Source organism: Talaromyces amestolkiae (assembly GCF_001896365.1).
Source record: "Talaromyces amestolkiae strain CIB chromosome Unknown scaffold4.1, whole genome shotgun sequence".
NCBI lineage: Eukaryota > Fungi > Ascomycota > Eurotiomycetes > Eurotiales > Trichocomaceae > Talaromyces > Talaromyces amestolkiae.
The window spans coordinates 1,590,091-1,609,731 of NW_024468040.1; the positions used below are offsets into that span (position 1 = coordinate 1,590,091).

General features: G+C 49.6%; 7 protein-coding genes across 7 annotated transcripts; 3 read left to right on the plus strand and 4 right to left on the minus strand.

Moving 5' to 3' along the window:
• Positions 1–1,444: 1,444 nt before the first annotated feature.
• Positions 1,445–3,197, minus strand: BHQ10_003108 (uncharacterized protein; the record flags this gene model as incomplete). The annotated part of the gene is made up of 7 exons (XM_040875328.1): positions 1,445–1,673; positions 1,733–2,156; positions 2,206–2,736; positions 2,807–2,882; positions 2,950–2,976; positions 3,040–3,080; positions 3,173–3,197. 7 exons carry the CDS (start codon positions 3,195–3,197, stop codon positions 1,445–1,447), a joined length of 1,353 nt encoding a protein of 450 aa, XP_040731612.1.
• A 1,050-nt stretch (positions 3,198–4,247) lies between these two features.
• On the plus strand, positions 4,248–5,177 carry BHQ10_003109 (uncharacterized protein; the record flags this gene model as incomplete). Its single annotated transcript, XM_040875329.1, has 2 exons — positions 4,248–4,562; positions 4,617–5,177. The coding sequence occupies 2 exons, from the start codon at positions 4,248–4,250 to the stop codon at positions 5,175–5,177; spliced, it is 876 nt and encodes a 291-aa protein (XP_040731613.1).
• A 293-nt stretch (positions 5,178–5,470) lies between these two features.
• On the minus strand, positions 5,471–7,595 carry BHQ10_003110 (uncharacterized protein; the record flags this gene model as incomplete). Its single annotated transcript, XM_040875331.1, has 4 exons — positions 5,471–6,472; positions 6,523–7,371; positions 7,467–7,523; positions 7,587–7,595. The coding sequence occupies 4 exons, from the start codon at positions 7,593–7,595 to the stop codon at positions 5,471–5,473; spliced, it is 1,917 nt and encodes a 638-aa protein (XP_040731614.1).
• Positions 7,596–8,082: 487 nt separating this feature from the next.
• On the plus strand, positions 8,083–9,631 carry BHQ10_003111 (uncharacterized protein; the record flags this gene model as incomplete). The annotated part of the gene is made up of 4 exons (XM_040875332.1): positions 8,083–8,325; positions 8,396–8,570; positions 8,624–9,483; positions 9,536–9,631. The coding sequence occupies 4 exons, from the start codon at positions 8,083–8,085 to the stop codon at positions 9,629–9,631; spliced, it is 1,374 nt and encodes a 457-aa protein (XP_040731615.1).
• Positions 9,632–10,732: 1,101 nt separating this feature from the next.
• BHQ10_003112 (uncharacterized protein) lies at positions 10,733–11,822 on the minus strand (the record flags this gene model as incomplete). Its single annotated transcript, XM_040875333.1, has 4 exons — positions 10,733–10,787; positions 10,839–11,511; positions 11,565–11,705; positions 11,762–11,822. The coding sequence occupies 4 exons, from the start codon at positions 11,820–11,822 to the stop codon at positions 10,733–10,735; spliced, it is 930 nt and encodes a 309-aa protein (XP_040731616.1).
• A 1,457-nt stretch (positions 11,823–13,279) lies between these two features.
• Positions 13,280–15,120, minus strand: BHQ10_003113 (uncharacterized protein; the record flags this gene model as incomplete). The annotated part of the gene is made up of 8 exons (XM_040875334.1): positions 13,280–13,468; positions 13,522–13,822; positions 13,871–14,426; positions 14,482–14,542; positions 14,590–14,637; positions 14,699–14,783; positions 14,878–14,942; positions 15,007–15,120. The coding sequence occupies 8 exons, from the start codon at positions 15,118–15,120 to the stop codon at positions 13,280–13,282; spliced, it is 1,419 nt and encodes a 472-aa protein (XP_040731617.1).
• Positions 15,121–16,688: 1,568 nt separating this feature from the next.
• BHQ10_003114 (uncharacterized protein) lies at positions 16,689–19,428 on the plus strand (the record flags this gene model as incomplete). Its single annotated transcript, XM_040875335.1, has 7 exons — positions 16,689–16,808; positions 16,870–17,115; positions 17,415–17,517; positions 17,622–18,609; positions 18,663–18,831; positions 18,882–19,086; positions 19,142–19,428. The coding sequence occupies 7 exons, from the start codon at positions 16,689–16,691 to the stop codon at positions 19,426–19,428; spliced, it is 2,118 nt and encodes a 705-aa protein (XP_040731618.1).
• Positions 19,429–19,641: the final 213 nt, after the last annotated feature.

A 19,641-nucleotide genomic window follows, 5' to 3' on the forward strand; every position in this document is an offset into this window, starting at 1 on the left:
CCGCGCGCTCCTCGACGGCTCGTAACCACCTGCCACTGACAGAACGGCTGATGATGAAGATCAAGCAACCAGTATTCCGAACACAAGTTGCCAAGACGCAAATACCATGCGTGTCGTCACAGTCAATATTAAAACGTAGGTTAAGTAGAGCGCTGCGGTCCGGACCGGCTTGTTGTCACCTTCGTTTGCGGGATCGTCGAAAGAGGGCAGCCTAGGAAACAGATCCTAGTCGCGACAAGAGGACTCGATCGGAGGGAATTAATTCAGCGGAATATCCGCAATTGAGCTTCTTATTCAACTGTACAAACAGAATACGAGCTCAAGAGCAGCAAAGCTCTGATCAATGGGGGTGGGTAGAGATCGAACGAGATCGCGGAGGTTGGGAGAGTGACGATGGTAGGTGAGGTGCTTAGCGCAAGCTGACTGAATCCCCGGGCTCCTCGGCGAGTGTACTGTAATAATATTACAGTATTTTTTACATCATGGGACATATTTAGCCGCATACATGATTACGGTATTGTAAGTGTCTGTATTTATATTCTATTTACACCGACATGTATCATTGGTTGGTCTCTCTATATATCCTGTTCAACATGCAAAGCACTGCAATTGACTTGTTTCGAAGTTGAATTCAATATCTCAGGTAGTTTCAAGTCAGGTACTGCTATCAGGATGCAGAAGCTAATTCAAATTTCATAAGTGTCTTCTGTGTCTATTTCTATATATAATGTTATCACATGATATATATTTCTAAAATGCTTCGATGTTGATGTCTGTTAATGTGGTTCGGCTGAGCGTACCCAGTCCTCTCGCCATTTCTTTTCCGCGCCGCAACCTGACCTTTCATGCACTTTCATTGTTCCAAACTACGAACCTTGATTCTTTCTTCCGGGGTTACGAGGCCTCTTCCAGAAATCGACATCACACAGTCAGAATTGCTTGACCCAGCTTGAAGAAAGTAAACCCCATTTGATACCATGTCCAACTCGATATGCTGGCTCAGTAAACCCGGCCAGGACAAACCCTTCCTCCAAATAGTTGGAGTATGGGGTATAGTTACTTATTAGAGCGATAAACTTATTGAAATGTCTACGAAGAAGTAGCGTGTTGGAGATATTTTGCTCATTTCAAGCTGTCATCAACAACAGCGATTCGAAATTGGTGCTACAACAATCATTCTAAATACGATCCGAATAACATCAAGGAAATTTTTAAGACCTAAAACATTGTGTTGTGTTGCAGGAGAGAGAAGACGTTAAAAAAAAGTAACAAGAAATCGAATCACAAGCCGGCATTCTGGAATAGGGGAAACAAAGGAAAAAGAGACTATTAAAAAAATTTGAACAGCTAAGATTATGGATTGGGTATATAACGAAGCATTACACAACCCTCTTTCGAAGAAAATTTCCGTATGTTAGTGTGTGTGCGTACGGGCGAGGCGAGCTTAGTATTCGGCCTCGACTTCCTCATCCTCTTCGAGAGAGTCGCTGGCAACTTCTTCGTAATCGCGCTCGAGAGCAGCCAAGTCCTCACGAGCCTCGGAGAATTCACCTTCCTCCATACCCTCACCAACATACCAGTGAACGAAAGCACGCTTGGAGTACATGAGATCGAACTTGTGGTCGAGAGCGGACCAGGCCTCGGCGATGGCGGTGGTGTTGGAAAGCATGCAACTAGACATTGTCAGTCCTATTTAGTATTCAGACGGCTTGGGAAAAAAAAAGGAACATACACTGCGCGGTTGACCTTGGCGAGATCGCCGTTGGGAACCATCTGAGGGGGCTGGTAGCAGATACCAATCTTGAAACCAGTAGGGCACCAGTCGACGAATTGGATGGTGCGCTTGGTCTTGAGGGTGGCAACAGCAGCGTGAGTCTCCTTGGGGACAACGTCACCACGGTACAACAAGCAGGTAGCCATGTATTTGCCGTTACGGGGGTCGCACTTGACCATCTGGTTGTTGGGCTCGAAGCAGGACATGGTGATCTCGTTGACAGAGTTGGCCTCGTGGAGGGACTTGGCAGCGGAGATGACGGGAGCATATGCAACCAAGGGGAAGTGGATACGGGGGTATGGCACAAGGTTGGTCTGGAACTCGTTCAAGTCGACATTAAGAGAACCGTCGAAGCGGAGAGAGGCGGTGATGGAGGAGACAACTAATCAAGTTAGCAATTTGACTCACGATTACCAATTTTGAAAACTCACCCTGAGCGATAAGTCGGTTGAGGTTGTCGTATCCAGGGCGCTCAATACCGAGGTTGCGGCGGCAAATGTCGTAAATGGCCTCGTTGTCGACCATGAAGCTGCAGTCGGAGTGCTCCAAGGTAGTGTGAGTGGTGAGGATAGAGTTGTAAGGCTCAACGACGGAAGTGGCGTTCTGAGGAGCAGGATAGACACAGAACTCGAGCTTGGACTTCTTGCCGTAATCGACAGAAAGACGCTCCATCAAGAGAGCACCGAAACCGGAACCAGTACCACCACCAAAGGAGTGGAAAACGAGGAAACCCTGGAGACCAGAGCAGTTGTCGGCAACGCGGCGGACCTGGTCCAAGACACGGTCGATCATCTCCTTGCCAACGGTGTAGTGGCCGCGGGCGTAGTTGTTGGAGGCATCCTCCTTGCCAGTGACCATCTGTTCGGGGTGGAAAAGGCTACGGTAAGTACCGGTGCGGACTTCGTCGACCACATTGGGCTCCAAGTCACAGTAGATGGTACGGGGAACGTATTTTCCTTGGCCTTATCCAGAAAAGTTGTTGTTAGATGGGATGCTCATGTCGTCGATTCTTGTATCAGTTCCTTCACATACCGGTCTCGGAGAAGAAGGTGCTGAAACCCTCATCGGGCTCCTGGGCCTTGCGCTCTTCAGTCAAGTATCCATCGGGCTATTACAGAATTTGTCAGCCAGACTCGATGGACAGTGTTTGTTGTTGAGCAACGCATCGTGCATACCTGGATGCCGTGTTCGAGGCAGTAGAGCTGTCTAGATATTAGTCTTCATGTCTTTTTGGTTTGATGTTCGTTCTCATTGGCATATCGTACCTCCCAGCAAGAGTTGGCGATTTGGCAACCGGCCTGACCGACTGTTTGCACAAAGCAAGTCAACAACGCGTCTCGACGACAACAACAAACAACACGAGCGGTATTGAAACAAAGCCAGCTGGGATGGACATACCGTTCAAACTAATAACTTCTCTCATCTTGCCGTCTTTTCAAATTACTGCAACACGATTAGAGATGTGATGATTGATAATAACAACAACGGTCATGCCACGGGGAAAAATAGGGGGGACGGCAGTCTTCCCGCATTCCAGCGGAGGGGTAACCAAGGATATGGAAAAGCAACTCACAAATAACCGAGCAAGATAGATGATATGGATGATAAAGAAAGAGAGAGAGGAAGAGGATTGAGAAGAGAGACTTCGAATTATAGAAGTCAATTAAGGATTAGAGGAAACACAGACCACAGGCAGACAGACAGACCCAGAGCAGAGCGTGACTGACGAAGAAAAGGGCCCAACGTTTTGTTGTGGACAGCGAAAAAAGCATGCAGGGCCGCCCACCGCCTTTGCCAGCAACACGCGTGCGGGCCCCCTGCTGTCCTCTGTCGTACACTAGGGAGCGCACTCCATATTAAATGGCAGGCTAGAGCTACTAGGGGAACCTTAGTACACAAAGCTAAGCGTAAACACTCTTAGTTCTTCGGTTCGCGTTGTGCCGATGCCTGTTTGGGCCGTGGCCATAACAGAGTATCCGATATGATTGGTCGAGTCTGGAAAAGAACCAGCGGGGCCGTGGATTTATGCTTTTAATTGGGTTGCTGCCAAGCCCCGCCGCATCTCGCGCGTTGATTGGCCGGCTGTTTTCGATGTCGATGACGCTCCCCCCTTCTCTATACGCATCTCGAGTGCTCTCTGACTGATCAGCGTGGTACATGCCTTTGCCTGGTATTGCCTACATTGCCTACATCTATTGTCTCAAGCTAGAGTAGTCAGTACTAGTAGTAGTAGTAATACGCACTGCTACATACGGCAATTGCTGTTCCATCACCGATTGGTCGCTATACCACGGAAGCGTCAGCCCTTCATTCACTCCTCTCCGCATGACGTCTTCGGCTCCCATGTATATATCCCGCCAGCATATTTCCTCACGGTCAATTGCGCTCAATCTCTAGATGAGCAGGAAACTATCTCGACAGTCTGGTGGACCCTCGCACCTGTCATATATCCACCTTCAATAACAGCCAGGCAATGCATATACCTATCCAGAATGGCCTCTACTTCTACCTCCGCCTAATCTCCATCCTCCTTTTTACGCAACATGCAGCCGCCAACGTCGAAAAGACAATCTTTGTCGCMCCGCTGCCATGGMCCGTGCCCGCCGAGAACGCGGCCATCGATGACCTAGGTCTGGATCGTCTGTCGCCGGCCGATTACATGCTCAGGACGCATCTGAACGCATCGTTTCCAACAGATGACCAGCCACACGGAACTGAATCATGGTTCTATCTCGAAGACCTCGCGCCGGGCCAGCGGTATGAGGTGCGGATATGTTGGATGGCTACTGTGAGCCCCCCTTCTCTCTCCCCAAGTTGAATAATTATTCTAATGCGAAGACAGCAACCAACCGCCTTCGACCTCACGACCTACACCCTCCAAGAAGTCGTCTCATCACCTTCCCTTCTTCCAGCTCTCCTCAGCTTCTCCGAAGCCCTGCTCGCCGGCACATCACCACCATCCACCTCCCGTCCCTCCGACGACCGCTCACCCGCCTCACACCACAGAATCCTGAACCCGCCAAAAGCGCGACACCAACACACCTCCCGCCAACGCCGGCGTCGAACACCCCTCGAACGCGAAGAGGATCCTCTCGCGCTCACATCTCATGCCGAATCAGTCCTCTTCCTGCGCATTTGGGCTGCGGCCGATTACTACACCACAAACGCAACATTGATGGAGAATGTGCCGCCCGTCATGGCGGATGTGATATTAGATCCGTTTTTGTGGAATGTGTTTCCGCGGTCATTGATGCCCACGGCGGTGTATACGGTTGTTATTGCGGTGATTGCGTATTTTGTGGGTGGGTATTTAGCGAAATTGTTGAGTAACGTTGTCACGACTGCTGTTAAGAACGATGAGGCTGCTGGTGTTGGGAAAGTGGAGAATAAAAAGAGTCGGTGATCTGACTGATTAGGCTCGAGTGCGCCCATTCTATTTTATGTTACGGATACTGTACGATACCTATGAAAGAAGGAATCAATGATGATATCGGTCATTTATTTGCCGAAATAGTAAGCTATGCCGGAGCAATAGATGCCAGAGAAAAAAAACACATCTTAAATCACAGCAACTCCCAGTCAGCGAATCCGCCTATAATACAGCCACGCTATGCATCATGATTTGGACTTTTGAGATTMCCCGCCGCAACGTGAGAAATAACGTGAGAACAGAGGCTGTCCCTCAGAAACAGCACTTCAAAAATCCCGGAAGACAGCAACCAGGTCGTCCAGCCGAGCTATCTCTCCAAGCATCAAGCCTTCTTTCTCACGCCACTGCCGCAAAGTCTCTAATTCTGCTTCGGTTAGATACTTCTCTTCGTTCTCTCGCACGTCGCTACGCTCTGTCTTGTCCAGAAAGTCCTTGAGTCGATTCCGCTCAAAGCGCAGACGCTGGATGCATCGTGACATGGCTTTGTAGGTATCGTGGAGAAGGTTCCTGCTGACGCGGTCTGGGTCGTAGAACCACAAAAAGACTGTCCGATTGGGCAGGCGCTGTGCATCTTTAGGAATTTCTTGCAGGTCCACGAATCCATTTTCTTGCATTTGTGCAAGGACTTGACGGAGGTCCTTCTGCGATATGAGGCTGACTTCCTGTAGACGTTTCTCGTCTAGTTTCCCCATGGAAAGCAGAATCTGAATCACGCGAAGAGCCAATTTGCCGAATCTTATTCCGACTATGCGCTCGATTTCGAGATGGCGTAATTGACGAGCAAGACGTCGGTATTCTACATACCAAGCTGGTATGGCACCTAGACTGCGCCGTGTGGATAGACTGTATGGCGGTAGGGCTAGTATATTGAGGTGCTGGTCGATATCATGCGTCCGAGTAGTTTCTGTGTCATCGTCATCCTCGTGATGGTTTCCATTCACGCCGTTTGTTAACGACCGTTTATTGTTTTTGTTTGCTTTTGGATCCCCCGGTGGCCCAAGTGTTCCTTTAAGATCCAAACGAGGATCAACCTCATTTGCAAGTCGCTGTAATGTAATAGCTACCGAGTTTGTTTCGCCTTCTTCTCCTTCACGGGGAATCTCAGCGCCTTCTCGGCAGCAAGGCGTTTTGTATTCAATGAGACGTAGAAGTGTTTCGTACACTTCGGCCGTAGCGGGCGAGGTTCCCTGTAGTGCTAGTTCGACGAGGCGACGGTTTCTGAAAACCACATCTAGCTTCTGATAATTCACACGCACCACGAGAGTCGGCTGAACTTCTTTAGTGGTGGTCCATAAGTAATATTCAAAGCCAGTCTTACCCGCATTGTCTCCTGGTCCTTCACGTTATCCTCATCCCAATCGTCCTCGTTGTCCATCTCGTCGTCGGATTCGACGCGACGTCGTTTACTGGAATTCTCGGAGTGTCCATTTTCCTGTCGTCTTTTGATAACAGGCGGATGGGCATAAGCCGTCAAACCCTCACTTAGGTCAGCATCCAGACGTTCGTTGAGGATTTCTCTCTTTTTGTCTTCAATCTCCGCGGCTTTCTTTTTGCCTTTGGCATCCGAATTAGCAGCAGCCCAAAAGTCGGCTTCTCGTTCGGCGTCCAGAGCGTTGTCTGCAAGACTGTGAAGATGAACATCTTTGACTTGACAAATATACCCATGCCCCGCTAGATAATTCAATGCCGAGTGTAGACGAGTATTGGATGCGGTATGTTCGTCTTCATCGCCGTTAACGACGCCATTATTCTCAACGCCATTCAGTGTATTCTCGCTGACGTCGTCTTCGTTCTTGAGGCCTTCATCAGCATTGTCGCCGTTTCCGTAGTGTGCGTCATCTTGGACTTGGAGTTCCGGTAAAGTTTCCAGCTCGCTGACCATGATATGTCCGTGGTATGCAATAGCAGCCATGACTTGAGCTGCATACGAGCCTAGCCTTTCTTCCACCACTTCCAGGACTTTTCCCGTCCGTATCAGGTAGTAAGCGCCGTCTAGGTTGGCTTCATAGTAGGTAAATCCATCCTCGGTTGAGCTGTAATGATACACCAAGTGCATTTGCACGAGCGCAGCAAGAGCATGGCGTAGTTGTTTTTCGGAAACTTGCGAATGTTCTTTGAGCCGAAAGAGCGTAAGGCGACCATACTGGATCAGAGTCGAGTAAATACGCTGTGCGACGACGATGAGTCAGAAAAGAGAATTGTGAAGCAATTGGCCATTCCTTGACAGCCAATGTCGAATCAGTCAAGCGCAATGATACGTACTCCAAATAAGTCTCCAAAATTGTCTTCAACTAGGAGCGTGCACAGCTCCGCGGCATACTACAATATGTTAGTGTCTGAAGCTCCTCTGAGATGGAAAAAGCAAAGCTTTGTCACACTTACTTGAGACATTGTGACGCTTCTAGAGGAATGCCAGCCTCTCTAGAAGGGGTAGGGGGTCACCGCGACAATAGCATGAGCGATGGGCACGCGGAGAGAGAGAGAGTCAACAAGAGGAGGTAGGGGTATCAAATTGTCGAAATGTCGAAATTATCAGAAGCTGCCACTTGCTTTTTTGGCACTAGTGTGTCCCGCCGCGAGGAAAAGCAAACAGGACAAACACGACGATGACATGACTCCAGCCACGTGACAGAGAATCACATGACTTTGCAGCTTAGCAAATCCGGTTCCGCCCGCAGTGACCCGCCTGTCCAATCAGCGCGCGGCTAATGGTCGGTCATCCAGGGTCGGCTCGGATCTTGAAGCTTTTCAAACGTCGGTTTGGCAGACCTAAACAGCAGCTTGTCGTCTCTACGCCACCCCAGGGTCGCTCAATTGCTCCCCAGTTGCCGGCCATTTCATCCTTACGTCCCAATTCGTGCTTTCATCACACGCAATAATGTTGTCGAGGTCTTCTTTCGGTCGCACAGCGCAGCGTGCGCTCCGAACCAGCAGCCGTCGGGCCTTTGCTTCTGCTGCTTCTCCCAGCACTCAGTACGAGACCGCCGAGGCCGCAGGTATCAAAGTCGCCAGCCGAGAGCTGGAAGGTGCTACTTCTTTGTTGGCTGTCGTTGCAAAGGCCGGTTCTCGCTACGAGCCTGTGCCCGGCTTCTCTGATGCTCTTGCCCGATATGCTTTCCAGGTGCGTCACCTATCATTCGACATCCTGAATCGATTGGGACATGATGGATGCTTACATCTTAAATATCTAGTCTACATACAAACGATCGGCTTTGCGTATCACTCGCGAGGCAGAGCTTCTAGGTAGCAACCTCACAGCCAAGAACACGCGCGAAAACGTCGTCCTCCAAGCCAAGTTCCTGTCTGCCGACCTTCCCTACTTTGCCGAGCTTCTCGCAGAGGTTACCTCTCAGACCAAGTACAATGGTGTGTATTGTTCAGAAAGTGGCCCGGAAGGACGCAGCGCTAACACCTGACAGCTTACGAATGGGCTGAATTGGTCCTTCCCACCATCAAGGTCCGCCAGCAGGTCCTCTTCTCCAAGCCCGAGATCTTGGCCTTGGAATCTGCTCACGCAACCGCTTTCCACCGTGGTCTTGGTGAGACCTCTTTCGCCGCTGCTTCCGCTCCTTTCGAATCCTACTTCACCGAAGACGGTCTCGCCGAATTCGCCCAGAGCGCCTATGCTAAGCCCAACATTTCTCTCGTCTCTGTTGGACCCAACTCTAGCGAGGTCTCTAAGTGGGTGAGCCAGTTCTTTGCTGGCCACTCCGCTTCCCCCGCCGCTGGTCAGTTTAAGGTCAAGGACGCCGTTCCATCCAAATTCTACGGTGGCGAACAACGCACAGCCAGCAAGGCCGGTAATGCTGTTGTCCTCGGCTTCCCCGGCTCTGCTCAGTACGGCGCTTCTGGATACAAGGCTGAGGCCGATGTTCTCGCTGCTCTCCTCGGCGGTGAGTCCACGATCAAGTGGTCTCCAGGTTTCTCTCTCCTTGCCAAGGCTGTTGAGGGCGAGACTGGTGTCAGCGTTTCGACCAAGAACTACGCCTACTCTGACGCTGGACTGTTCACCATCACCGTTTCCGGAAAGGCCGCTGGTGTCGCTACCGTTGCCAAGCGCGCTGCTGAGGCTATCAAGCAGATCGCCGCTGGCGAGGTTCCCGCCGAGGTTGTCAAGAAGGCTATTGCGTTGGCCAAGTTCCGTGCTTTGGAAGCTTCTCAGGTTGCCGAGACTGGTGTTGAGCTTACCGGCTCTGCATTGATCAACGGCGGCAAGCCCTACCAGATCAGCGAGCTTGCCTCAAGCTTTGAGAAGGTTTCTCCTCAACAAGTCCAAGACGTATGTCCTCTTTTCGCTTTGATTTTTGATTAATTGATACTGACTTATACAGTTGGCCAAATCTTTCGTCTCCGGAAAAGCCTCCATTGCCACCTTTGGAGATTTGCACAAACTTCCCTTCGCCGAAGACCTCGGTCTCACCGTCTAGGTGCATTTTTGTGTCCGGTACGATATAAGAGAAGAAAAACAAGGCATGGAAGAAGGAAGAAATACTCCAAAAATGTATTAGATTTCGAAAAACTCTTCTTTTCCCTTCGTTGTCTGTCCCCCTTTTCTTCTTCTAACCTGTGAAATTATACGAAGCCTAAAATTTCATTGTTGCGAGTTCTACATCATAAATATCTATCTAGACCTCCCGTTTTCTGCTGTTGTCGCTCTTATTTCTTTTGTATTTGCTATATTTGATGTACTTGTATCATGGAATCGCAATATTTCTTTCATACATAAATTGTGTATTCCCACGTTGAGTATCGTGCATTGGGGTTATTTGACAGGATAGGAGAATGATCCCTGTGTTTGATTCAACATGCCAACCTCAAAGCCCCATTAGGACTGCTTTGCTCTATCTCTCAGCTCACAATCCCTCAACATCCACCCATCATACAGCATGTCTAAAGCCGTGATATATATACCTAGTTCGAGATTGGTCTTTCTCCGAGTCCGATGCGTATGTTTTCAGTACGAAATATATAGCCCCCCCCCCCTCCCCTGCCTAAACACCATTAGCCTATCCTTTCTGTATCTGATACTTCGATCATTGAGACGTGATACACATGCATAATAGTAGACACTGGATCACTCCACCCAGCCAACCACACAGTCGACGTGAATCCCATACCCCAGTGTGGCAAGTATCTGATATCGCTTATCGAGGATCACGGCGGCGTTGAATGGGTTGGTATCTTTGTGCCTTGTAGGTGGGAAGGTCTCTTCTTCAAGGAGTTTGATTCGGTGGAAAGTTTGTGGTTGAATGGAGGACGACGGGTTGGTATCCAATTTGAAATGTTGATATTGTTCTTGAAAAACGTTGAAATCAAAATTGATTTTACCATGACAACATGGAGTCTCTCTTTCCCAATAAATAAACTATTCTATAATTCTACCTATGGCACATCACCAGTATAGTCGATACAGTAAGTGACAGGGGTATTAAAAATGAAGCAAAAAGAGAATATCCTGCGAGCAAAGAAATATAACACTATTCAATAGACAACTGCGGCTCGTCGGGCGAGGGGKGTTTCAAACGCTCCTAGTGCTTTGCAGTGACTTTTTCGCCCGTGAGCTTCTCTACAGCATCTTTGGCACTGTTGCACGTTAGTTGGATGATCAGATCGAACGGTAGAAAGGGGGCTTACAGGTCACCAAGAGCTACCATGCACACGGTCTGCCACATTCCGAGACCGATACGAGGAGCAACTCCTCGGTAGAGACCCTTGATACCATTGCTCTCGTAGATGTACTTGAATGTCTTGCCCACAGTCAGGTTCTTGGGACGGTTAGGGTCCTCGGTCTTGCTCTGCATCTCAACACGAATAACCTCAATAGGCTGATTCCAGGCGGACAAACCACCACCGACACCAGAGGCGATAATCTTTTCACCGGCGCTCAATTTCTCGCCTTCCTTCTTACCGGTCGAGCTGCGGATAGCGTTTTCAGTCAATCGGGAAAGACCGAAACGAGAACCCCAGTTGGTGGTCTGACGGATTGCGACGGCGTTGACACCCTTATTGATACCGCGGATACCTTCCTTGCGGTAGATATCCATGAATGTCTGCCAGGTGCTGGGAGGCTTGACACCGGTGGCAGACAGCTTGTGTCGGGTAATCTCGACGGTTTTCATGCACGTGCAGAATCCGACAGTCGCATAAGCCTGAGCGACACCACCAGACATACCACCGACGATACCGGCACCGAAATCAGATGCGCCAAAGCTTCTGGCGTAGAATTCGGCCTCGGACGCGACGAACAGCAGCACGGCACCTTTAGTGGAAGCCTCAATCCAGGCCCAGGGAATGAGACCTTGGTAGTCTGTACAAAACATTAGCCTAAATTTCTGTTGCACTTGATCGATTAAGACCTACAGCCGAGGATGCCACCACGGCCCCAAATACGCCTCATGGCGCCGGCGAAAGAGTCGGTACGGTTGGCAGCCATGGTCGTCTTGATCACTTCCAGCGGCTGTCCGAGCGATGTGACCTCGAACATGTTCAATCCCGCGCCAACTACAAACTGCTCAGTTTCTGTTTTCTGTTTTCTACAGCGCATAAAGAAAACTTACGTAGCAAATTGCTAAACTTGACCGGCTTCTTCTCGAGCGGCTGAGCGGTAGTGGCAGACATCTCTGGACGTGGAACGCTGAAAGGGGCCCTGACCAAGGGATATTCGGGGGCTTCGTCGCCTGGAGGAGGAAGTCGTGGAAAACGAAAGGTCTGTAAGACAATCACTGACACTGCAGAGGTTGAAAGAGTCGATTGAGAAGATTGAAGGGAGGAGAGGAGATGCGTCCAGATGCCGACCGGAGTTTGTATGGGTTGCCGACAATGCTGTTGATTGCGTGGTTAGTCTCGAATAAACAAACAAGCAAGCACAGATCGCAGACAACAACAGGGACGGATGACTAGCCGACTTACCAGAGTCGAGTTGATGCAGACAGGGACCAAAAGAAACGAGACGAGAATTACCGAGAGAAGGAAGGGAAGAGGTGCTGAGGTCGGACTGGCATATCACAAGCCGAGGGAGAGAGGCCAACGGAGTCCGGAGCGTTACACGGGCTGCGCTAGGCTGGATTGGAACGGGCCAGCTACGGTGAACTTTTTGATCGTTCGGCTTTATTTAGTTTGCCTAGTACGTGCATATACACAGTAAGTGTATATGAAGTTGTTATATATGATATGCTCTGATATGATACAGTATGAGCTCTACTAAGTAGACGTAAGAACAATCGGGGCGATTCGGCCGCTGCATCGATGTTAGCTAGCTCGGACTCGTCTCAACGGCTCCGCCTCTGCCTCAGGCTTCTGATCGATCATGCTGATGCCGGGATGTACACCATGAGCCCAGTTGAAGAGACTGGCTGGCCATATATGTACCATCCATCATACGCAGGGCGAACATCTTTAAAAATATACAGATCTCTGGACTGAAGCTGTGCTGCCGTCGGAGTATCTCACTCCGCATAAAGAAGAAGTTGAAAGTTCGGGCCAATCCCCGAATGGCGGTGGCAGACTAACCCCATATAGTCTAGCAGCTCAGAGATAGCCCCAACGGAAAAAGAAGGAAGAGAAAAAAAGTATACAAAAGGAATGTTGAGCTCGATTATTGGTGCTGTTGTGTTTGCTTTTTTTTTTGGCGTCGAGGATTCTGCACAGTACTGTGTATATGTGAGTATCAAGACTGCAGTCTCAGTTTATAGGTCTGCAGCTACAGCTATTGATTGCTCAGGACTGGAAAGTTGGCATGCCATGACCTGCTAACTGATCAATCACATGCCAGACGGACAATTGCATGTGCCAACCACATTCGTCATCATCTATTAGGTATTCACCCAGGAGAGGAGATCTAGAATAATCAAGATACTACGTAGTAATGTCACAAAAGAAATGAATTATCATAAGGGGACTGGCTAGTAAACAATCCCAAACATCCGGCCTTTTTCTCTCCCAGTCTAGTTAAGATAGAATTGTACATCGGTCCAAGACCGTAAATCAGACAGACAGTTTAACCTGTCCACAACCAATTGGATATCAATTGCACATCGTCCTTTTTCCCTTTCGCATCATCATTCTGTAAGCTTAATTTAAAGCTTAGCACCGACGAGCTTGGCGTAAGCCTCGGTGCTGAAGGACTTGGGACGCTCGATAGGAGCACCGAGAGCACGGTCAATGATGATCTGAGGAAGGACACCAAGGGCACGAGAAACACCGAAGAGAACGGTGTAGTAGTTGGCCTCGGTAAGACCATAGTATTGGAGGAGAACACCGGAGTGCTTCAAAACAATTAGTACGTAAACTCTAGATCGATCATCAAAGGCAAACTTACAGCGTCAACGTTGGGGTAGGGGTTCTTGGTCTTTCCGTGCTCGGTCAAGACACCAGGGGCAATCTTGTAGACCTGGCTGACGAGCTTGAACATAGGGTCGTCGGGGAGGTGGCGGAGAGCAAACTCGCGCTGAGACACGTAACGAGGGTCGGTCTTACGGAGCACGGCGTGTCCGTAACCAGGGACGACCTGGCCAGCGTTCAAAGTGGACCAGAGGTAGTCCTTAATAGCCTCGTCGCTGAGGTCGTTGCCAATGGCCTTCTTCATCTTCTGAAGCCAGACAAGGACTTCTTGGTTGGCCCTGTGCAATGTTAGTGGCTATAATAGCAAGACAAACTAGTGTACGTACAATCCGTGGAGAGGACCAGCAAGACCGTTCAAACCGGCGGCCAAAGACAAGTAAGGAGAGCTGAGGGCACTGCCGACAAGGTGAGTGGTGTGGGCGCTGACGTTACCACCCTCGTGGTCGGAGTGAATGGTCAAGTAGAGACGCATCAACTCAACAAAGTCCTTGTTGTCACCGAATCCAAGCTGGTTGGACAAGTTGAAGGCATAATCCTTGTCCTTCTGGACAGGGGCGACCTTGCCATCCTTGAAAACGTTGCGGTAAATGCGGGCAGCAATGGTGGGGAGCTTGGCAATGAGGTCCATGGAGTCCTCGAAGGTGTACTGCCAGTATTCCTTCTTGTTGAGGCCCTTGGCGTAGGCCTTGGCGAAGGAAGATTCGTGCTCAAGAGCAGTGACGGCAAGGGAGAACTGAGCCATGGGGTGGAGGTCGTTGGGGCAGCGGTCAATGAGCTCCTCAACGAACTTGGGGACGTCGGAGCGAGCAGCCCACTCAGCGGACAAGTCACGGACCTGCTGTTCGCTGGGGACCTCGCCAGTGAGCAACAACCAGAAGAGACCTATTCATGTGAGCTTTCAACACGGATATATAGTCCAAGTGCGCAATTATCGTACCTTCAGGGAGAGGCTCCTCGCCACCAGGGGCCTTGGGGAGAATCTCCTGGCATTCGGGGATCTATAATCATCAGCTGTGTTCCGCGGGCGATATAGAGAGTTACTAACGGTGCGTCCACGGAAGCGGATACCCTCCTCAGAGTCCAAGACGGAACCCTGTCATTGAACAGTTAGTATGCGCAGTCAATTGAAATAATGGCCGGAGAATCTTTCTTACCTCCCAAACGAGGGACTTGATTCCGCGAGCACCACCGTAGACCTGGTCTAGGGTGACTTCTCCGACGACCTTGGAGCCATATTCTCTAGAAAAAAATGCATTAGCTATTGCAATAGCAAGTCGATTCGATTGTAATAGGAGAGCATAGGGTGAGGGAAAAGGCAAGCAATATGACGTACTTGCGGAGCTTCTTGACCTTCTCAATCTCGGCAGGGAGCTTCTCGGCGAAGGTCTCCTTGAGGGACTGCAAAACAAAGCTATGGTCAGTAAGTTGTACACAGTGAGAAGACGGAAAAGTAGTAACATACCTTGGCCTTGCCAGCGGAGTAGCAGCGCACACCGTTCAAGGCGGCAGTCTGGATGGCAGGCTTAGCCAGAGAGGAACGGAGAGCAGAGCTTCCCAATCGCAATGAGGAGGCCATTGTGATGATATATTAATTAAGTAATGGGAAGGACGAAGAAGCTTCCGAGGAAGAGAGAATATAATACAATTGTTGATGAATGTACAACAAACACCAAGAGGAGAGCAGAAGGCAAGGTCTGAATGGGGAGAGAGGACAAGAAAAGAGACCGGAAAGACAGAACGCTGGATGGAATAATTTGGGGGCTCCGTTTTTGCCGGGCTAGGCTCAAAGGGGTATAGGGACGTTGCCGAATGCCGCTGACGGTGCCGTCTACGTACTATGTACAATGTCGTAGTTAGTGGTTGGCCTCGGTGCCTGCCTGCCTTGCCGCCTTGCCGCTCGGACAGACGGATTCGTTTTCGGTCAAGCTCCTGTCGGACTTACTCGACGATTCCCTCTACAACTTCACACGGAGTGTCTCCGCCGGAGATCACTTGCGTAGTAAACGTAACAGTCCTGCTGGATTTTTTTCAGAAAACAACGTATGGAAAAATAAAATGAATAACAGATCAATAGATAGACACATCCTATTGACCGAGTTGCCGTCGCATAGTAGACATACGAGTACTCGCCATTGAGATAGACATTACGTATGGAGGGTTTGTTGTTATAGCATCATCAACAACAAAGAGCAACAAATGGCAGCTGCCGGCCGATCCTGAGGCATCAAGGCATCTAGGCACCACACAGAATTTTGCAAGGACCCGCATTAGATAAGGTGATACCACAAAGATTCGCGGCTTCTCTATTCACGTCTATCTGGTATGTAGATTTCAACAACTTACGGAGTACCACACCAATTTTTCATACATACTATTAAGCAATAGCGGTAGCTCACGAAAGAAGCTCTACCACCAATACCCCCTCCTTGAGCTCTTTACGAACGAACCACTTCCCAAGTACGGAGAGCTCACTACGGGTGTTAATACGCGAAGTTAGCGAATCTATTCCAAATCCGTGGAGGATGTAGGGGACCTGAATAACGTTCTGATGGGAATAGCTTCATACAACTAGAGGCTGAATAAGGATTCAATTTTGAAGACGTTACGAGTGTTGAAATTTATTTGGTAATAGTTAGGTAAGGATCATGCTAGATCGTTACGTACGGTTCCCTTTCGCGAGCACGGTCATGTGACTTTGCTATACCATAAACAGGCTAGTCCGTCATTTCTCGTCCAACCTCTTCCTCTTTTTTCTCCCCCTTCCTTCCTCACCCAACTTCGTGTACTTTCTTTTCATTCAACAACGCCTCGTTTTTCATCATTGTTTTCCATCTCCAAGTCACCATCACCGTCTTCATCGTAAGTGAAGCTATTACCGACTCGTCAACTCTCACAATACTTGGTGAGAGACTGTATTCGTACTGAAGTATCGTCACCTGCGCTAGCCTAGATTCACTGCCAGGTCATAACGCTCGTGAGAAGTGACGCGATCGCTTGGGCCACATTAGGATTTTTTGTCTTCTTGTCCTGCGGTTGCAGAGTAATATATTTCTCGAATTTTCTTCAGTTCTACACTGCGCGCCACAGCCATCGTCAGTAGACCAGGCGTGCTCCCAGATTGGAAGTCTTATCACTTTGGCAGCCATGTCTTCTGCCGTAGCAGAGCTCGATGGCTACCTCCAATCCATGCAAAGTCTAAAGCCTCCAGGTGTATCAGGTTCTAAGATCGGCAGCATCACACAGCTCTGTGTAGCCAACGTTCAGGTAAGGACATGTCACCAAGTCGCTTCCTCCCAAATCAGTCGCTAACCATCTCTCCCTACAGTCCGAGTCCGTTCTAGTCCAAAAGCTATACACACACTTCAAGAGAACTCCAGGCACACACAAGTTGGGCGTCCTATATGTCGTAGACTCTGTAACTCGACAATGGGTAGAGGCGGCTCGCAAGGCTGGTCAACCGCTTGGAAGCGGCGCCACTGATGGTACATTTGCGGCCGGAGTCAACAGAGTAACTGAACTTCTCCCGGTTCTGATGACCGATATCATAAACAATGCACCTGAGGATCAAAAGGTACGCTCTAGAGAATTACAAGAATATTCACATAACATTCCCTTTGTTTTATTGCCTGCTAGCACCAATCGGTCCGTGGCGGACTCTGGATTCGAATAAAATTGGCGACGTGACATTGTATGCATGTCTAGACGATGCATCGCATTTGTCGCTAGTCGTCCATTCGTATTCCCAGCTGGACGCTATCGCCGCGCCGCCCGCACCCTAAGATGGGAGTATTCGTCTCATGCTTAAACAACTCATATGTTTTCATACGTGACTGGATAGATGAACTTACGTATCGCCCTTGGCTATTATAGGAAAAAATCAGAAAATTGGTTGATATCTGGGAGCGTGGTCAAACATTCCCTTTACCAATGCTCGCCACAATCAAAGAGAAGCTGAACGCTCCACCGACTAAAAGTAAGCCAATCCGCGCCTAGATATGCTCGACTATGCAAGAAATTGCGACTTATCTAAGTATACCATTTGTGCCCGATTCTAATTATTAACTATCATTTGTATAGACATCGAATCGACAACACCAGAAGGATCACCAGCTCCTGGTGCAAACCCTCTCGCGGGGCTTCAGGGACAGGCTGCTGCTGGCGCCTCTGCAACTCCCGATACATCTAGTATCTTGAAAGCGTTGGCCGATATGGCTAAGCAGAATCCCTCGGCTCCAGCAGCGCCAGGGGTTCCTCAGGCTAATCCTTTGAGTATGCTGAGTGGTATACCTTCGCTCCCTGCGTCAACGTCTGTAGACCAGGCTGCCCAGCCAGCGACCGGACCAAACGTAAACCCGTATGGAAACCCTCTCGCAGCGCTAGGTAATTTTGCGCCGAATGGCATGCCGCCAGCTCCTACTGCTCTGCCTAGTGCTCAAGCCAATCCTTTGGCTGCACTGCTTCCACAAGCTGCAGCTGGTGCTCAGCAACCCGCAGCAACTAGTCCCGATTTCCTCCAGCAGATGCAATTGATACAGCTTCTTGCAGCACAAGGTATTCCCCAGGATCAATGGGCAACCGCTCTTCAAATTCTTAGCCTACAAAACAACAACCCGGCCGGTGCTGCTGGGTTGCCCAATATGGGCGCCGTACCAGGTGGGTATAATATGCCAGACATGAGCGGCCAGCAAGCTTGGGGCGGTCATGATCGTGACGGCGATCGGGATCGTGGTAGAGACCGAAACTTCATGCGCTCTCCTCCAAGCCAGTACCGTCGCCGTTCGGGCTCTCCAGCAGGTTGGGACCGTCGTCGTGAAGCATCACCCCCGCGTCGTCGCGATAGCCCTGTGTATGGTGAATACGGCGGAGACTCCCCTGGCCGTCGAGGCGGCCGTCGCAATGATTATCGTCAACGCAGCCCGCCAGGTCGCAGACGACGCTCGCCATCTCCTCCTCAAAAGGACGTTTCATTGCCTCCTCCCGGACCTAAGTTGGTTGAGTGGGATTATTCGATTGGACAGGGCAATATCAAAGTTTTGAGCAGGACATTGTTCGTTGGTGGTGTTACGTGAGTTTTTCCCTAGATTATGAGATGTAATTAATTGCTAACCTACGTTACAGCGCTCCTGAATCGCATCTGCGTGCTTTGTTCAACCAGTACGGTGTGGTGCAGACGTGCATCGTCAACGTCGACAAGAGACATGCATTCATCAAAATGATCAACCGCCGTGATGCAATGACTGCCAGAGAGGGCATGGAGACGTACAAATCTGGCGACATGCAATTGCGAGTAAGTTGTCTACTATTATTTAATAATGTTGTGATACTAATCGTGTATAGACTCGCTGGGGAGTTGGTTTTGGACCTCGCGACTGCAGTGATTATCAGACTGGAATCAGTGTGATACCAATTGAGCGTCTTACAGAAGCTGATCGCAAGTGGATGTTGACTGCGGAGTATGGAGGCACCGGTGGTAAGCCAATTGAAAGCGGCATGGTTGTCGAAGAGCCTGATATTGAGATCGGTGCTGGCGTTTCATCCAAAGGTTTGTGATAGCTTACCCATATAAACAATCCTACATCTACTAACCTATTCCACAGCAATTAGCCGACGCATGGCAACCGACCAAGGCGGAAAGCGTGGACCTCAATCATCTCGAACCTCAAATGACCGATATCAACGACGTGATCGCGGCATGGACATGAACGGAGGAGGCATGTACGGTGGCGGTGGAGATCACGACTTTTCCAACCCGCCAAACCCGGGTGTTCCTCCAGCTGTTCCAGGCTTTGGGTTCCAGCTGCCTGGTATGCCCATGTTTCCTCCTGGGTTTATGCTTGGTGGTGCACAGCCTGGATCTGCTCCTCCACCACCTCCGGGTCAATAAACAAGACTACGACGAACCGCTTCACTTCGATCCTCTGTGTTCTGATACTTTTTTTCTCCTTTAATGTAACAACTTCGCTTTATTTGCACAGGCTGTTCACGTCTTCATTCCATTGGTCGAGAGGAGCACATATTCATTGGCGTTGTTTCTTTTCGATTGATTCCCTGGATTTGTTTCTTTATATGGTGGTGGGAAGGAAAGCCAAAAAGTATT